Below are 18542 nucleotides of genomic sequence, written 5' to 3' on the forward strand. Positions count from 1 at the left end.
TATTCCCTTACCACTTCCAGTGCTTCGCTACCTATCGTAAACTGCTGTTCTCTTCCGAGACTGTTAAACAATACTTTAGTTTTCTGCAGATTAATTTTCAGACCCACCCTTCTGCTTTGACTCTCCAGGTCAGTGAGCATGCATTGCAATTGGTCTCCTGAGTTACTAAGCAAGGCAATATCATCAGCGAATCGCAAGTTGCTAAGGTATTCTCCATCAACTTTTATCCCCAATTCTTCCCACTCCGGGCCTCTGAATACCTCCTGTAAACATGCTGTGAATAGCATTGGAGATATCGTATCTCCCTGTCTGACGCCTTTCTTTATAGGGATTTTGTTACTTTCTTTGTGGAGGACTACGGTGGCTGTGGAGCCGCTATAGATATCTTCCAGTATTTATACATATGGCTCATCTACACCCTGATTCCGTAATGCCTCCATGACTGCTGTGCTTTCGACTGAATCAAACACTTTCTCGTAATCAATGAAAGCTATATGTAAGGGTTGGTTATATTCTGCACATTTCTCTATCACTTGATTGATAGTGTGAATATGGTCTATTGTTGAGTAGCCTTTACGGAATCCTGCCTGGTCCTTTGGTTGACAGAAGTCTAAGGTGTTCGTGATTCTATTTGCGATTACCTTATGAAATAGTTTGTAGGCAACGGACAGTAAGCTGATCGGTCTATAATTTTTCAAGTCTTTGGCGTCCCCTTTCTTATGGATTAGGATTATGTTAGCGTTCTTCCAAGATTCCGGTACGCTCGAGGTTATGAGGCATTGCGTATACAGGGTGGCCAGTTTCTCTAGAACAATCTGACCACCATCCTTCAACAAATCTGCTGTTATCTGATCCTCCCCAGCTGCCTCCCCCCGTTGCATAGCTCCTAAGGCTTTCTTTACTTCTTCTGGCGTTACCTGTGGGATTTCGAATTCCTCTAGGCTATTCTCTCGTCCACTATCGTCGTGGGTACCACTGGTACTGTATAAATCTCTATAGAACTCCTCAGCCACTTGAACTATCTCATCCATATTAGTAACGATATTGCCGGCTTTGTCTCTTAACGCACACATCTGATTCTTGCCTATTCCTAGTTTCTTCTTCACTGTTTTTAGGCTTCCTCCGTTCCTGAGAGCCTGTTCAATTCATCCATATTATAGTTTCTGATGTCCGCTGTCTTACGCTTGTTCATTAACTTAGAAAGCTCTGCCAGTTCTATTCTAGCTGTAGGGTTAGAGGCTTTCATACATTGGCGTTTCTTGATCAGATCTTTCGCCTCCTGCGATAGCTTACTGGTTTCCTGTATAACGGCGTTACCACCGACTTCTATTGCGCACTCCTTAATGATGCCCATGAGATTATCGTTCATTGCTGCAACACTAAGGTCCTCTTCCTGAGTTAAAGCCGAGTACCTGTTCTGTAGCTTGATCCGGAATTCCTCTAGTTTCCCTCTTACCGCTAACTCATTGATTGGCTTCTTGTGTACCAGTTTCTTCCGTTCCCTCCTCAAGTCTAGGCTAATTCGAGTTCTTACCATTCTATGGTCACTGCAGCGTACCTTTCCGAGCACGTCTACATCTTGTATGATGCCAGGGTTCGCGCAGAGTATGAAGTCGATTTCATTTCTAGTCTCACCATTCGGGCTCCTCCACGTCCACTTTCGACTAACCCGCTTGCGGAAAAAGGTGTTCATTATCCGCATATTATTCTGTTCTGCAAACTCTACTAATAATTCTCCTCTGCTATTCCTAGAGCCTATGCCATATTCCCCCACTGACTTGTCTCCAGCCTGCTTCTTGCCTACCCTGGCATTGAAGTCGCCCATCAGTATAGTGTATTTTGTTTTGACTTTACCCATCGCCGATTCCACATCTTCATAAAAGCTTTCGACTTCCTGGTCATCATGACTGCATGTAGGGGCACAGACTTGTACCACCTTCAATTTGTACGTTTTATTAAGCTTCACAGCAAGACCTGCCACCCTCTTGTTAATGCTATAGAATTCCTGTATGTTACCAGCTATTTCCTTATTAATCAGGAATCCGACTCCTAGTTCTCGTCTCTCTGCTAAGCCCCGGTAACACAGTACATGCCCGCTTTTTAGCACTGTATATGCTTCTTTTGTCCTCCTAACCTCACTGAGCCCTATTATATCCCATTTACTACCTTCTAATTCCTCCAATAACACTGCTAGACTTGCCTCACTAGATAGCGTTCTAACGTTAAACGTTGCCAGGTTCAGATTCCAATGGCGGCCTGTCCGGAGCTAGGTATTCTTATGACCCTCTGCAGCGTCACAGATCTGACCGCCGCCGTGGTCAGTTGCTTCGCGGCTGCTGGGGGCTGTGGGCCGGGGTTTGATTGTTGTATTCATATAGGAGGTTGTGGCCAAGTACTACACCAGGGTGGCCAATCCTGCTCTGGTGAGAGAGTGCGTTACCGGTTTTGGTCACCGGGATCAGGCCGCACTCCAGGCCTGTTTGTGCAATTTTCTCAACACACGTTTTTTTTTGTATTTTCCGGTGGAGAATTGCGCGGCAGCGGGATTTGAATCACGGTCCGTTTGCACTGGAGACGGATACTCTACCTTCCCCGCAGGAGTTAAATTAAAAATTGGATTATGGGGTTTTGCGTGACAAAACCACTTTCTGATTATGCACGCCGTAGTGGAGGACTCCGAAAATTTCGACCACCTGGGGTTCTTTAACGTGCACCAAATTCTAAGTACACGGGTGTTTTCGCATTTCGCCCCCATCGAAATGCGGCCGCCGTGTCCGGGGTCCGATCCCGCGACCTCGTGCTCAGCAGTCTAATACCATAACCACTGAGTAACCACGGCGGGTCCCGCAGGAGTTGTACGGCTCATTTAACCTACAGTGGTGCCCAATTTGATCAGTCAAGGTTGGCCAATCTGAGCTCGATTATACCGCATGGATGGCACTCGGCTAGAGAACCTGGTATTTATGACCTGCACATGTGTGGCCACACATAATTGAGGATATATAATTTTTTTTAGGAGGGTTTCCGTACAGTGATAAAAAAAAGGAAAAGACAATAAAAAGAAAGAAAAAAAAGGGGGCGGAAAAAAGGAACATAACTTGTGATTTGAACTCGTGATCCTTCAATGTTGCCTGGAAAGGTAGCTCAGTCGGTTGGTTCGTCAAGCCAGCGTTTACTTTCAAGCGCCATAGCTCCTGCTCCGAGCCTCATACTTAAGTGGAAAGGGGCTGGTGTTGTCCACGAGTGGTTGGAAGGCATAATTTCTTGGAAAAATGGCCGCCAGAGGAGCAGCGTGAACTCGAGCGGCTTTAGAGACTAGGAAAACTGCCTTACAATATTTAGACTTGAGGGGAAGCTTCGTTAACAAACTATAACACGGCAATCAGCACCCGAATACGACGAGAGAAATTATTGAGACGTGGAAAATTCCCTTGAAATAAATCTGGTTTGCGAGACAAATGCTTGTATGTATTGAATCTCTTGAAAGATGAGGGGGGAAATATGCGTTCACCGAGAGGGCATCGTCAGCACGAGACCACCACCAGGCACCTTACGGGGATGTGGAGAGCTTCGCGGCCGGAACGAAGCCTCCCCTCTCCGCCGGCCAAGCGTGGAAAACGCGCTTTCCGATCGCTCAAGGTTGCGCGGACATTGCATAGCTCTAGCGTCAAGGAAAAAGCTTAAACAGGTGCGGGGGCGGCACGCATAGCGTGGGAAGCTAGCCGCCGGAATAGCTATCTCAAGTACTGCTGCTGGCGAGGGCGAAATACCTTCGTGTAATTATAATAACCCTAATAGGACTTCTTTCAAAGAAAAAAAAAAGAGAAGGAAAAGAAAAGAGAAACGGCTCAGAAGGCTATACTTCGAGAGCTATGACTGATGCTTTTCTATATATATGTATTCATCTCATCTATGGGATCGCATGCGCGCGCTGTTTCTTTGTCTCTGCGTGTAGTAGTTAAGAGAGCCAGTTTAAGGGCGGATAAGAGGGAAGGAAAGGAAAGCAAACTTGCAGCGCCGTGGTTTTAAAGCGCAACCGTGGTAGAGAAACGGAAAGGCGATATAAGCATGCGTGTCCATGATACGCACACGACAAACTGCCTTACAATATTTAGACTTGAGGGGAAGCTTCGTTAACAAACTATAACACGGCAATCAGCACTCGAATATAATTATAACCCTAATAATAATTGTAAATATTCGTCTCATCTATAGGATCTAAAGCGCACGCTGTTTCTTGTCTCTGCGTGTAGTAGTTAAGAGAGCCAGTTTAAGGGCGGAGAAGAGGGAAGGAAAGGAAAGCAAACTTGCAGCGCCGTGGTTTTAAAGCGCAACCGTGGTAGAGAAACGGAAAGGCGATATAAGCATGCGTGGCCATGATACGCACACGACAAACTGCCTTACTATATTTAGACTTGAGGGGTAGTTTCGTTAACAAACTATAACACGGCAATCAGCACTCGAATATAATTATAACCCTAATAATAATTGTAAATATTCATCTCATCTATAGGATCTAAAGCGCGCGCTGTTTCTTTGTCTCTGCGTGTAGTAGTTCAGAGAGCCAGTTTAAGGGCGGAGAAGAGGGAAGGAAAGGAAAGTCTCTGAAGCAAACTTGCAGCGCCGTGGTTTTAAAGTGCAACCGTGGTAGAGAAACGGAAGGCGATATAAGCGTGCGTGGCCATGATACGTACACGACAAACTGCCTTACAATATTTAGACTTGAGGGGAAGCTTCGTTAACCAACTATAACACGGCAATCAGCACTCGAATACGACGAGAGAAATTATTGAGACGTGGAAAATTCCCTTGAAATAAATCTGGTTTGCGAGACAAATGCTTGTATGTATTGAATGTCTTAAAAGATGAGGGGGGAAATATGCGCTCACCGAGAGGTCATCGTCAGCACGAGACCACCACCAGGCACCTTACGGGTATATATATATATATATATATATATATATATATATATATAAATTGTAGTGGGCAATATGCATGTGGCGCTGTGCGGACGGGACTGCCACCGCTGCGGCGCGAGACCCGAGCTCGAGCTGCTGATGCGAACGCCTAGGACTCGCGATCCAGCGCTACTTGCGATCCCGCGTACGAGCTGCAATAAACCCCCTTTCATTTGGTGGAGGTGGGGGCATCGATCCCCGTACCTATCGTGTGTTGCGCCAGCGTGATCCTGCCATCTTTAGCGGCACCGATGATCATGACGTGGAAGATTGGTTGTCATCTTACGAACGGGTGAGCCAGCATAACACGTGGGACTACGTCACCAAGTCGCACAACGTGCTGTTTTACTTAACCGGCGTCGCGAACCTCTGGTTCCGAAACCACGAACACAATTTCGCAACGTGGAGCACATTCAAAACAAGTTTCGCAGAAGTGTTCGGGCGCCCCGCTGTCCGCAAGCTTCGCGCAGAACAACGCTTACGGGGGCGTGCGCAACGTCACGGTGAAACTTTCACAAGTTACATCGAAGATGTCATTGACCTGTGTAAGCGCGTGAATCCCTCGATGTCAGAACAGGACAAGATAAAACACATTATGAAAGGCATTGATGAGGACGCCTTTCAAATGTTGTTAGCGAAGGATCCGCGTACCATGGCTGAAGTTATCAATTTGTGCCAAAGTTTTGACGAGCTACGGAAACAACGCATCTTAGCTCGGCGCCCACCGCCTACGGAAGATTCGTTAGCAGCATTAATTATTGGCGACAACCACACAACTTTGCTGACGCAAATAAAAGAATTTGTGCGTGAGGAGGTTGCATGCCAGCTCTCGATTTTGCCGACCACGGAGAATCTTTCTCAATGTTTGGCTCCAGCGATCCGACAGATAATTCAAGAGCAAGAGACCGAAGCTCTTCCACCTCCGTGTCAGGCGGCTCCCGTGGCCGCGCCTCTGACGTATGCTGAAGCCGTTGCACGGGCGCCTCGTCTGCCGGGGTTCTCTCCTCCGCCTTCAGCGCCTCGCCAGCCGGTGTTCTCTCCTCGGCCTTCGCCTCGCCAGCCGGCGGATCCCTTTTTCAGTGCACAGCAGCATGGTACAAATCTTTGGCGCACGGCTGACAACCGCCCAATATGCTACGCCTGCGGTACCGCGGGTCATGTAGTGCGCTTCTGCCGCCGGCGCTTGCCGGCCTTCGTGGGCAGCCCGCGACGACCCAGCTCCGAATTCCGACCTTTCCGTATGCCTCAACGACCACCACTGGAAGTCTACGCTGCTGATGACATACCGGCACCGCAGTCACAGCTCTACGGCACTCGTCGCTCGCCTTCCCCTCGTCGGCGCTCACTCTCACCCATGCGTCGTAAACCCAGTGCCAGTACTACTGAGGCGGAAAACTGATTTCCGCAGTTCCTGAGGCACGAACTGCGTCATCGTCGGAACATCAAGTCCTCGTTTTTCCCCCGCTAACGTTATTGAAGTGTCCGTTGATGGCATCAAATCTCTTGCGCTCGTCGATACAGGTGCTGCTGTATCCGTGATTAGTGAGAAGCTTTGTCGTGCATTACGGAAAGTGACCATGAAGCCGTCGGTACTGTTGCTTAGAATAACCAATGCACAACAAGTACAGCCAGTCGCTATGTGCCCTGCCAGGGTGCTGATTGGCGACATCTTGTATTCGATTGATTTCTTTGTGTTAACTTGTTGCTCCCACGATGTGATTCTCGGTTGGGATTTTCTGTCGCGCCATCATGCCGTCATTGACTGTGCACGTGCTGAGGTTTAGTTCTCCGTTCTGTGCGATTTGCCATCTCACGACTTTCAAGTTCAGGACCTTAGCAGGATCCGTGTAGCTTCAGATACTGACCTTACTCCTCACAGTGCTGTCCCTCTTTCATGCGCATCGCTTGCCGAAGCGACGGTCATGTTTACAGCCGCTGCCGTCTTCATTCGCCGCCAGCCTATATTGTTGCCTTTCGCCCTCCTCACGGTTCACCATGGTGCTGCAGAAATACTGATTTCAAACCCAAATTCGTATACTTTGGCTTTACACTGTGGCGGGACTATTGGTACCATCGAGTCTGTGGACGCTGACGGTATTGTGCATTTCCCTATTGCCGACGACTTAGATATTGACAACGTAACAGCACTGACACCCCATGTGCCATCTAACCGAGTACCACCGGATGTTTTTTTGTCGCTCCATCGCCGATGACCTCTAGCCGACACAACGTGAGCAGCTAATAACTCTTTTAAATGATTTTCACGCCTCTTTTGACTGGAACCAAGCATCATTAGGCCACACAAGTACCGTCTCCCACCACATTGATACGGGACATCACGCACCATTACGCCAGCGTCCGTACCGCGTGTCATCCACCGAGCAAGTTGAAGACATGCTTGACCGTGGTGTTATCAAGCCATCCTGCAGCCCTTGGTCGTCGCCCGTAGTAGTCATTAAGAAAAAGATGGCACGATTCGTTTCTGTGTGGACTATCGTCGCCTCAACAAGATTACACGAAAAGATGTCTATCCTCTACCGCGCATAGATGACGCCCTGGATTGTCTACATGGTGCTGAATTCTTTTCTTCTTTGGACTTGCGATCGGGCGATTGGCAGGTGCCAGTGGATGAATCCGACCGCTCGAAGACAGCTTTCATTACGCCTGATGGCCTGTATGAGTTTACAGTAATGCCATTCGGCCTCTGCAATGCACCCGCGACATTCGAAAGGATGATGGATAACATTCTGCGAGGCCTCAAATGGAAGACGTGCCTGTGTTATTTAGACGACGTGGTAGTTTTCTCCCCTGATTTCACCACTCACCTCTGTCGTCTACGCGAAGTCCTTACTTGTCTTCCCACCGCCGGCCTTCAACTTAACTTGAAAAAGTGCCGCTTCGGAGCCCGCCAGCTGACCATACTTGGCGATGTCGTTTCCAAAGACGGCGTCCTTCACCGACCCTGACAAACTTCGTGCTGTCGCAGAATTTCCAATGGCCGACTACACTGAAAGAGCTCAGAAGTTTTGTCGGCCTTTGCTCTTATTTTCGACGCTTTGTGCGCAATTTTGCCTGCATCATCGCTCCCCTGACGAAGTTCCTGGCTGGCCCTGGTGACCTTCGCGATTGGACTCCGGCATGTGACCAAGCCTTCACCACTTTGCGTCGCCTGCTTACCTCACCGCCTGTTCTATGCCACTATGACCCGACTGCACCGACCGAAGTTCATACGGACGCCAGCGGCGTTGGTCTTGGAGCCGTCCTTGCGCAACGCAAGCCTGGCTTTCCGGAATATGTGGTTGCGTATGCGAGTCGTGCCCTCACGAAGGCAGAAACCAATTATTCTGTCACAGAAAAAGAATGTTTGGATATAGTTTGGGCGTTAAAGAAATTTCGCCCTTACTTGTATGGCCATCTGTTCGATGTTGTGACAGACCACCACGCGCTCTGCTGGGTTGCGTCACTGAAAGATCCGTCAGGCCGTCTTGGACGGCTCTTCGGCTCCAAGAATTTGACATTCGCGTCATCTATCGATCCGGGCGCCAACATTCTGATGCAGATGCCCTCTCCCGATCGCCCTTGCGATCCGACGAAACGCCACCCTCATTCATAGAGTGCCTGGTTGCTATACACTTGCTGTTACTGACATGCCGTCTGAACAGAGGAAAGATCCGCGGATTGTGTCTCTCATTGACATTCTTCACAGTTCTTCAACGGCTACATGCCCTCGAGCCCTTCGTCGCCAAGCCACCCATTTCGTGCTACGCGACGCCATCTTGTGCCGCCGAAACTATCAGCCGGACGGTCGCAAATGGCTGCTAGTCATCCCTCGCCATTTGCGCTACGACATATGCACGTATTTCCACGCCGACCCACAACAAGCTCATGCTGGCGTCCTGAAAACCTACGAGCGGCTCCGCCAGCGCTACTACTGGCGCGGCATGTATTCTTATGTCTGCAAATACATTCGGTCATGTGTAGCCTGTCAGCGACGCAAGACATCTCATACGTCAGGCCCTCTGCAACCTTTACCGTGTCCTGCACGTCCTTTTGATCGGATTGGCATTGACCTTTATGGGCCTCTTTATGCACTGCTAAAGGAAATCGTTGGATAATTGTCGCAGTAGACCACCTTACAAGATATGCCGAAACTGCTGCGCTTGCTTTGGCTGCTGCTCGGGACGTCACCGCATTCATGTTACGGCATTTCATCTTACGGCATGGCGCACCGCGAGAACTGCTAAGCGACAGAGGCCGTGTCTTCTTGTCCGAAGTTATTATTGAGCTGCTCGCCGCTTGCCGCACTATTCACCGCACGACTACGGCGTATCACCCACAGACTAACGGTCTAACGGAACGCTTCAACCGCACTCTTGGTGACATGCTCACTATGTACGTTGCGTCTGATCATTCCAATTGGGACGATGTCGTCCCTTTTGTGACGTACGCGTATAATACCACCGTTCAGGCTAACACAGGCCTCTCACCATTTTTCCTTCTTTATGGACGTGAACCATCCACTACCCTCGACACCGTGCTACCATACCATCCGGATGCCTCTGAATTCACCCCTCTTTCCGAAGTTGCTCGCCATGCTGAAGAGTGCCGCCAACTGGCTCGCTAGTTCACGTCGGCTACCCAAGGAATTCACAAAGATCGCCACGACAACGGGCAGCCCACACAGTCCTTCGCCGTGGACTCTCACGTCTGGCTTCAGCTGCACTTCCAATCTCCAGGCCTTAGCCCACAGCTTGCTCCGAAATATCAGGGTCCGTACCGGGTCGTCGCATGTAGATCGCCTGTGAATTATGTGGTCGAGCCGGTGGCGCCATCTTCGGACAAACGCCGCCGTGGCCGCGAGACGGTTCACGTCAGCCGCCTGAAGCCGTACCACGACCCCCTTATCGTGTCATCCCCTTAGGTCGCCAGGATGGCTCCTCTTCGCCGTGGGGGCAATTGTAGTGGGCAATATGCATGGCAATATGCATATATATATATATATATATATATATATATATATATATATATATATATATATATATATATATATAGTTGAATTAAGGCCGCTCGAGTGCGCGAGCTCTTGTCTGAACGAGACTTTTTTTTTCCGCGACTACTGCATCGATTTTGTTCAGGTTTCTTGTACATAACGAGAAAAAGTTACAATTTGTAACTGTGACAAGCGAATTTAAGCTTATGCCGATAATCCTTCTTAGCCAGTTTATTGGAAGTTATTTTTCTTATTCGGTCCAGCTCAGTACACATTAAGCCGGCGTTTTATAATGCCTGTTGTTGTGCAGGCTGTCAAGATTCTTGGCCCGACATCTTTCCCCAAGAACTACCCTTTTCTGGTGAAGTATTGCGAAAGCGTCGCCGCCTTGCCTGGACTCAAGGAATACCTGGCATCGGATCGCTTCAAGGCCTGGCCAATATGCAGCGCCTATGCAAAAGTGCTGGGGCCGCGGCAAACACCTCCCACTGACGGCTAACTCAGTGCCCCCTATGCCGGCATTGGAGACTGTCGCGGGAATAAAGATTGATCGATTGGTTGATTATCACGAACGGCAGAGAGGTCAGCACATTTGACTAGCCAGTTGCTGTGCGCCGGGGGAAGAGGAAAGAAAGGACGAGCATCATGTGTGAGCAAATGTTTGTGGATAACAGGCAGTAAAAGAGGCAATTATTTGAAGCCACGACCTTTGACAAATTATTCTCAGGGGTACGGTCTTGATTGCGCCATAATTTTACGTTCGCAAATGTACTGCCAGATGTTCAAAAGAAGAAGATCTAAGCATGTGGTAGGACATGCAGCCGGTGCTGTAGGCGCGTCTGCCACACAGCGAAGTTACGCTGATGACGCAGCACCCTGTCTTTAGATGCTGTCAACGCGCTTATGTGACATCATGCAAAGCTGCATGATGTCGGAGCGTCTTAAAGGCTTCTGGACGCTACGCATTACATCGGCACCGGGTTTTCACAGATCGCTGCAGATTATGTCAACTGTAGAATAATGAAGAAATAAAACGAAGGACACCGACCAACAGAAGTGCTAAAAAATAAATAAATCTAAAAGACGTTTCAGCTTCGCTACGGAAGCCTTGTTCACAATGGGATGACGGAAGTTCATGGAAGCTTATGTATGCTACAGAACGTGACGTAAGCAGCGCGTGTATGACGGCGTTTGACGTGTTTTTTGTATCTCCAGTGATTCCAGATACAGCCGCGATTTTAGGTTGCTATCGTGGCCGATAATTCTCGAGCGATCCCAGTCGATCTTGTGGCCCGTTGCATCCGTGTGCTCGGCAAGGGCATTCGACACTGTACGCTTCTTTTCGACATCTTTCTGATGCTGTCTCACTCTCTGTTTGAAGTTGCCCGATTCACCGATGTATGCGTAGTCGCAATCTGCGCAGGGTATCTTATAGACCACGCCGGGAAACGATTCTCTCGGAAGCCTGTCCTTGCCGCCGACGAGCGCTTGCCTCAGCTTACACACGGGCACGTGCGCCACCTCAACGTCATAACTGCGTAGAACGTGAGACAAGGTTTCGCTTATCCCTGGAACATCAGGTATGGCAGCACGCTTTCTTGGTCGGGGATTGGCCGGACGAGCTGGATTGGACAGACGGCGTTCCACAGCACTCAAGAAAGATGTGGGATAGCCGCTTGCCGAGAGATCACCTCGCACGTGGTCCAAGTCAGTGGAACGACTTTGTGCTGTGGTGCAAATGCGATTCGTACGGTTGAGCAGTGAGGCAGCAACCGACCTTTTGTGAGCGTCTGGATGAACGGATTGAAAGTTCAGGTAGCGGCCAATGTGTGTGTCCTTACGGTATACGCTGAACGAGAGCCGTCCATCGCGTCTGGTGATAAGTACATCTAAATAAGGTAGTCTGCTGTCGACCTCTGTCTCAACTGTGAATTGGATGGCCTTTTCTTTACTGTTTAGGTGCGCAGTGAACGAATCTAAAGCGCTGCGCCGAATCAGACAGAAACAGTCGCCCACATAGCGCAGAAAAACTTTTGGCCTAGGGCTGAAGGACGCGAGAGCACGCCTTTCCAAACATTCCATCGTAAGATTGGCAGCGGTAACAGAGACGGATGCACCCATTGCCGTACCGTGGACTTGCCTGTAGAAGACCTTGTCGAAACAGAAGTACGTGTTTCCAAGGCAAAAACAGAGTAGCCTCTTGAGGTCGGGAACGTTAATGGGCGACCTGTCTGGCAAGGTCCTGTCAGATTCCAGAGCAGAAGTGCATGCTTCCGCAGCCAAGTCAGTCGGAATTGAGGTAAACACCGACACCACGTCGAACGAAACCATCACCTCGTCGTCGTCTAGAGACACGTCACAAACTTTTTCAATGAAGTCACAGGAGTTGCTCACGTGCGTGGAGCTCTTCGCGATAAGTGGAGCCAGAAGCTGGTGCAGGTATGCGGACAATTTGTAGAGAGGGGAGCAAGTGTAGTCGACGATTGGACGTAGGGGGACGTTAGGCTTATGAACCTTTGGCATGCCATAAAGTGCAGGTGCAGCACCGTTATGACAGAGAAGCTTGAAATACAAAGACTTGTGCTCGGAGCTACGAAGCGGAACACGTCAGCCAGGAGGGTCTGGAAGTCCCTCTGAACCTTCAAGGTCGGGTCCCGAGTGAGCCGGACGTAAGTGTCCTGGTCATTAAGCAGAGCCAACATCTTGTTCTTGTAGACAGCCGAGTCAATTAGCACTGTTGTATTCCCCTTGTCGGCGGGAAGGATCACGATTGCAGTGTTCGCCTGAAGTCGCTTGACAGCTTTTCGTTGTTCAGCGGAAAGAGGGGAAACAAACTTCCTCCGGTGCAGACCAGAAAGGACACCAATGGCGCGGGTGCGAGCCTCGTCACGGCGGGACGGGTCAACTTGGTGAACCGCGCACTCAACCGCACACACAATTTTTCGGACGTCAGGTGCAGGTCTCAGATTTCACTGTGGAATAATATTAAGCGTCATTGGCATAATAATAACGTAAGGTAGCCGTAAATTGAGGTCACGATGCCGTAATGAGGTCACGAGCCTGACATTTGATCGTGCCGACGCCGGTGAGGTCCTTCAGTCAATGCTTTGTGTCCGTGTGCCTTCTGCGACCGGCAGCGTTGAAAGATATGGTGGAAGCGCGTCACAGGTAAGCTATAGGGGTCGCTCCTGAACATTCTAATTGCTAGCTTTAATTGCGATTGCTAATAAGTTCTACAAGCCAGGGTAATGTGAGGCGCCAGCCGACACTCAGTCAGCTCTGTGTTTATGCGACGATGGATGCCGCGTTTCGCCGAACCAGTTTCTCAAGGAGGACTCTTGGCATGTCCCCGCCAGCGCTGAAGTGTTTCACTCTCCGTGTGACCCACTCCAATCTCAAGCTCTCCCTCAGGAGGACCTCCAGGTGTTCCGTCGATAGCTCAATTGGTAGAGCGGTGGACTGTAGAGGATGATGCGGCGCGGGCATCCATAGGTCGCTGGTTCGAATCCGGCTCGACGGATAATTTTTTCCGCACTTTTGGGTATTGGAGATAGAATGAAATACTCTGCATATTAAATGGTGCGTCACTGCGGGTTTTCTCACTATTTATTTGTTTACTTATTTATTATCCCTTCATTTATGTGTTTATAGGATACAGCACAAAATGAAGTGACTCTGGCTAAAGGCGACCCTATCAGAATCAGTCGCCTGACTGGGCCCTCGGAGCCACCGTACGTGAAGCCCAACAGTTTTAGTTTCTGGTGAACATGGTTGCGTATAATATACAAACGTGACAGAAGAAATGACTGAACACATTCTATACACATCGCATAATTAGTGTGCAATGTTAACACCATGGAAGTCCAGTAGTAACCTCTTAAATAAACCGCAAAAGAACGTAAAAGACATACATTAAGTGGGTATGCATAAGCTAAAACGATCCACACAGCATTTCTGAAAAGGCTAGTGTGTTGCGAAAAATTGTAGTTTTGTTACGTTTTCTATAAGAAACCAAGGATGTTGATCCGTCTAATAAATATATTATACTAATATAGTTATTTAGAAAGTTCCAAATTTGAAACTCCAGTAAGTTGCCTCATTCTGTCAGCTTTCTGAAATTTGCGCACCTAAATTGATAACGGGATAACGTCAGTGCATATGAAAACAAAATAATTCGCGGTTACTTTTAGTTTGAGAAAATATTACTTCTGATAAGCACAGGGAATATAAAGTTTGAAAAGATAATATCCGCGGCACTCAAGTAATGCTGAAGTATTGTTATGCTTTGATTGATTTTCGATTATTCTTAATGCCTATCTTTTAAAGTATATATATGCTGTGTAATGCAGCTGCAGATGATACGCCCCATGCAAATAAAGAATACTTCAATCGGAACGCTGCCGTTTTAGACTCATTGGCAACAACGCCCGATATCTGTTCAATAAATCAATCGACCGTGCTGTTTTACATGTAAGGTGATTCGTGTGTAATGCCCATTTGAGGTTATTGTGAAACGTTGCTTAAGTCCATTGATTCTCAGAAACGTGCTCTACGGTCTATGAATTGAGCAAACATGTTTCAGAAACGTTCGCTGGCTTGTTATGTTTATGTTTCAGCTACATTTGAAAAAAAAATCAATGAGCGTCACGTCGCTTAGGTAAGTGTCCAAGCTACGCAGCTGCAGTTGAATTAGTGACAACAATTTCACAAAGCGACAATTATATTTGTGTAGTCAGCAAAAACGACCATGTTACGGGTTCGATGAATACAAACAAAATCGTTTACATATGAGAGGAAGAGTAGAAGGCACACTAAAAATAACTGGACTTTTATGACAATACGATTTAATAGTGACAGAACGTTAGTGTTTAGATCAACAACTTTGGAGAAGGTTTAGAGGTGGTGTCTCTAATGATGTAGCATGGTAATTGTCTTAAGTACGGTACGTTTGAAGGAATCGAATGTTCTCCTGGAATATAAAAAACATCCCTTAACTGTAAAGGTGTTCAGGGTTGCTGGCTAATTTTGTGAGGATATTTGGCAGCGCCGTTCTGAAATCTGTAATGCTTTGGTGCTAATAATATGTGCTTCTGTATATGACATATTATTAGAACTTCGATCACTTTCTCAAATATTTTACAAAAATATTGAGAAAATCAATATCGGCCGATAATTATTAATGCAGTTGAAATCCCTCCCTTTTGCAAAGCAGAACCTCTTACTGCTTCCCTTTGTTCTGGAAGTATTCCAGTAGACAGTATCGCATCTTTTCGAGAGTTGAGTAGCTCACAAATTAGGTCAGAGACTGCTTTTGTTGGCGCGAGCTGAGTGCCATCGCAACTGCAAGAGCATTGAGCCTTAAGGCTCTTAATTGTTTTTTAGTAGGGAGGGTAGGATATATCAAAATTAAATATGGTATATCACACTCGATATAGTTGATGCAGTGATCACTCCCTGCTAATGAAGATGTATCGAAATTAAAGAAATATACGCATTGCACTCATCGGAAAGGGACATTCCAAAATATTTCTACTCTAATTTTATTACATCTGGCATCCAGGTTTCAGTCATGCCTAGTAATTTCTTAACTGCGCGCTCTGTGTTTTTGTGAATCATGATGAATGTTAGCAAAAGTGTTGGCATAAATAATGCGAGGTTTCTTGAAATAAAAGTTATGTTTTGTCATTCTTGATTTCTTTAATACATCTATATCTCCAGGTGTTATCAGTCAGGTAAATAATGCGTTAGGAGCTTTAATTATTTTCAGAAGATCCTTACCCGTTGCCGGCTTTCTTGATTGTTTATTTCTTTTTATCATCTTTCTTGAAAACGCATTATTATTTGTTTAACAAGGTCTCGCGCAAAATGTTAATGTTGTAAATAGCCAGTATTTCTCCCCGGTTCATTCCAGGTGTGCTAACTGTCAGAAAAGGCTGATGCCCCTTTCATTTACAACTTGCACTGCCGCATCTTCTTCCTTTAGTGAGTATGAATTGGAAGGCTTCTTGGAACGAAACAAAAAGTTATAAGTGGCCAGTTCTATCACGTAATAATCGGTTGTCATAGTTAGCTTGATGTCACAGTTTGTCAGACACATATGTATTAGCACTTTACTGGAAAGTGTAATACGTGCGTACAGTGAAAACGGTAGGAAATCACGATGAGAGCGCTATGTAGGGTGCCCACGTAACCTGAGCCGAGATATTAAAAATGAAAGTTAATCCGAACGCATACTCATCGCACTGGCCTACACTTACTCTGGCATTTTTTTTTGTTTACCCCATAAAGCACTCATTAAGTTAGTTTACCAAACTTTTTAAATTATTGGCTGAAGACCCCAACTGTGATGCACAGGTTTGTAGAGTCCGTTCAGAAACCACCGTTCGAGTTGTTTCTTGTACGATACGGCTCACGTAGTCCTTTCATCCGGGTTGCAAAGAAAGCCCGCGAAATATGAAAAATGCCATGTGACACAGCGCTTGCGCATTAGTATCGGGCTGCTCTCAAGAGCGCGTTCGGTGAACAAGATCAGCTGCGTTATGACTGGTGACGGGAAGCGACAGAGCGTTCTTTACCTGCTCGGCAACGTTCGGCCAGCAGCATGCATTTCCGCCGTCATCCGATCTCGGCGTCCGTTTGCCGCGCCTACTATGTGCGCGTATTCCAAAACCCCCGCAGTAGACGCAGCGACGCAACCAAAGCCCGCAGACTATATCTACCGATTGCCTATCACGTGCAGGCCTATTTCCCATAATCGCAGTCCTATACATTTTTTGAGACTAGCTTCAAGACTGTCACGTGACGCTCCCTCCTCATTCTTTCCTTCCTCAGTGGTCCTGGCGGTCGACGACGGCGCCTCCCTGAGCCATGACCTTGGGCGGGACCCGGACTGGCCCACCAAGGCCTTGTCGATGTTGCCGGGACGCAGCGCTGACACATCCGATCTTCTTCCGTTAGAACAAGCCTATGCTTTCGCGCCACTCGCGCTGCCACGTTTTTAACACGAAAGTGTTTTATGACAGGATCCACCATCAACTTAATATAACCAATGTGACGTCGGCAAGGTCGACGTCGGTGCGAATGCGTAAAATATGTTCCTTCTCTCGACAGGGATGGTGCCGCCATCTAGGAGCGGTGAAACGAAGGACTGCATAATTCCACTAACGAGCGCGGTCAGAGAGCATTTCGGTAGTCTCAGCTCAGCGGAGGCTCCAACGCGGTGTAGCCTGGTGTAGGCGGTGTAGCCCTTCTGCTGAGTATACGACGCACAGTTTCTGCACATGGTTTGTCTTTCGCGTCCGATTAGCCTGTGACTCCTCGTCGCCTATAGGGTGCTGCTTGAACCTGCATCAGCAGTGCTTGCACGCCCCTACTGTTTCGTTTGCGATGGCACCAACTAAGAAAACTACTTCGCAAAGCAGCGCAGAAAGGCAACGACGTCGACGGGCGAATCTCGCTTTGGTCCAACGAGAGACAGGCCAGTGCGAAGTAGAACGCCTTCGGGCGTTCACGGCGCACGCTGTGAATTCTGCCACTTGCATTCCTGTAGCTGAGCACGTCGCAGCTCAACTGGCTGCCCGAGACGCTACCGATATGCACGAAAATGCTCGTACCTTCGCTGAAGCGACTCGGCAGCACGATGCCGCTCGCGAACCGGACGCCGCGTGTCAGGCAAACTTGCACGACGGTCATCGGCCCGCAAATCATCTGCCTTTTGCACCAGCGGACCGTCAGTTCAAGAAGCAAACCTGCAATGGCCTCTATAACTACACGTTTCACTTACTTGTTCTACCGATTACTACGAAAGAAGGATTAACCATATCTTTTTTCCGTTTCAGGTGGAAGTCTTCAATGGCTAATTGTCAGGGTCATCTGCCGTTAGCAGAAACTGTCACAGCTTTACGGCCTCCTGAGTGGTCTCCTATGTGTCGTGACGTCACTATCGCTAGGGGCAGGTGTGCGCCTCCTGATTGGCTCGCGTGCGTGGCGTCACTGTACTCAAGTGCCGGTGTCGGGTTGGTTCAGCGCCGCGCGGGATGACTCATCACATCGGCACGCGTGACGGCCGTGTGTTCGACGACGGTGCGCCCTGACGTCACTGTCGTCAGGCGCTTGAGGTGGCCTCCCGCTTGGGCGCTGTGTGGCCTGACGTCACTGTCGCGAGGCGCACGTGCCGACCGTCTACTTCGTGTGGTGTGGCGGCGGCGGCAGTTTACTTTGCGATATCGTGTGGGAAGGGTGCCTCGTCTCGCCAAACAAGTCTCTTCCAACTCGCGACGTGCGGCAGCCGCTGAACGTAAGCGGCGCTCAAGAGAGGCTGAGCGCATGCATCAGGGCGGCGAGGCGCGTTCGACACCACAGAGTCCAGGGACGTGGCGGGCCAACGCAAGAGAGGCAAATGCGTTTGAAGCGACTCGCTGTATCTCGGGGTACCAAGGCAAATGAAGCTCGGAAGTGCCGTGACCGCCATCTTGCCGCGGCAAGTCGAGCAAGTACAAGTCAATCGAGCGAAGTGGATAATGAGGATGGCAAACTATGCCCCGACACTGCCATGGAAGACGCGTTTCCTCCCGATCCACAAACAGCGCTGCAAA

At 48.5% G+C, this 18542-nt stretch overlaps 1 protein-coding gene and 1 non-coding gene across 2 annotated transcripts in view; both read left to right on the forward strand.

Moving 5' to 3' along the window:
- LOC142586101 (glutathione S-transferase Mu 2-like) overlaps nucleotides 1-10447 on the forward strand; it is a 33066-nt gene extending 22619 nt beyond the window's left edge. The window contains exon 4 of the mRNA XM_075697359.1: nucleotides 10259-10447. Coding sequence (XP_075553474.1) covers nucleotides 10259-10447 — 189 coding nt within the window. The remainder of the gene's footprint in view (nucleotides 1-10258) is intronic.
- Nucleotides 10448-13376: 2929 nt separating this feature from the next.
- On the forward strand, nucleotides 13377-13468 carry TRNAY-GUA (transfer RNA tyrosine (anticodon GUA)). The gene is given in 2 exon segments: nucleotides 13377-13413; nucleotides 13433-13468. It is a non-coding gene; the product is annotated as a tRNA-Tyr (tRNA).
- Nucleotides 13469-18542: the final 5074 nt, after the last annotated feature.

Source organism: Dermacentor variabilis, chromosome 6 (assembly GCF_050947875.1).
Source record: "Dermacentor variabilis isolate Ectoservices chromosome 6, ASM5094787v1, whole genome shotgun sequence".
NCBI lineage: Eukaryota > Metazoa > Arthropoda > Arachnida > Ixodida > Ixodidae > Dermacentor > Dermacentor variabilis.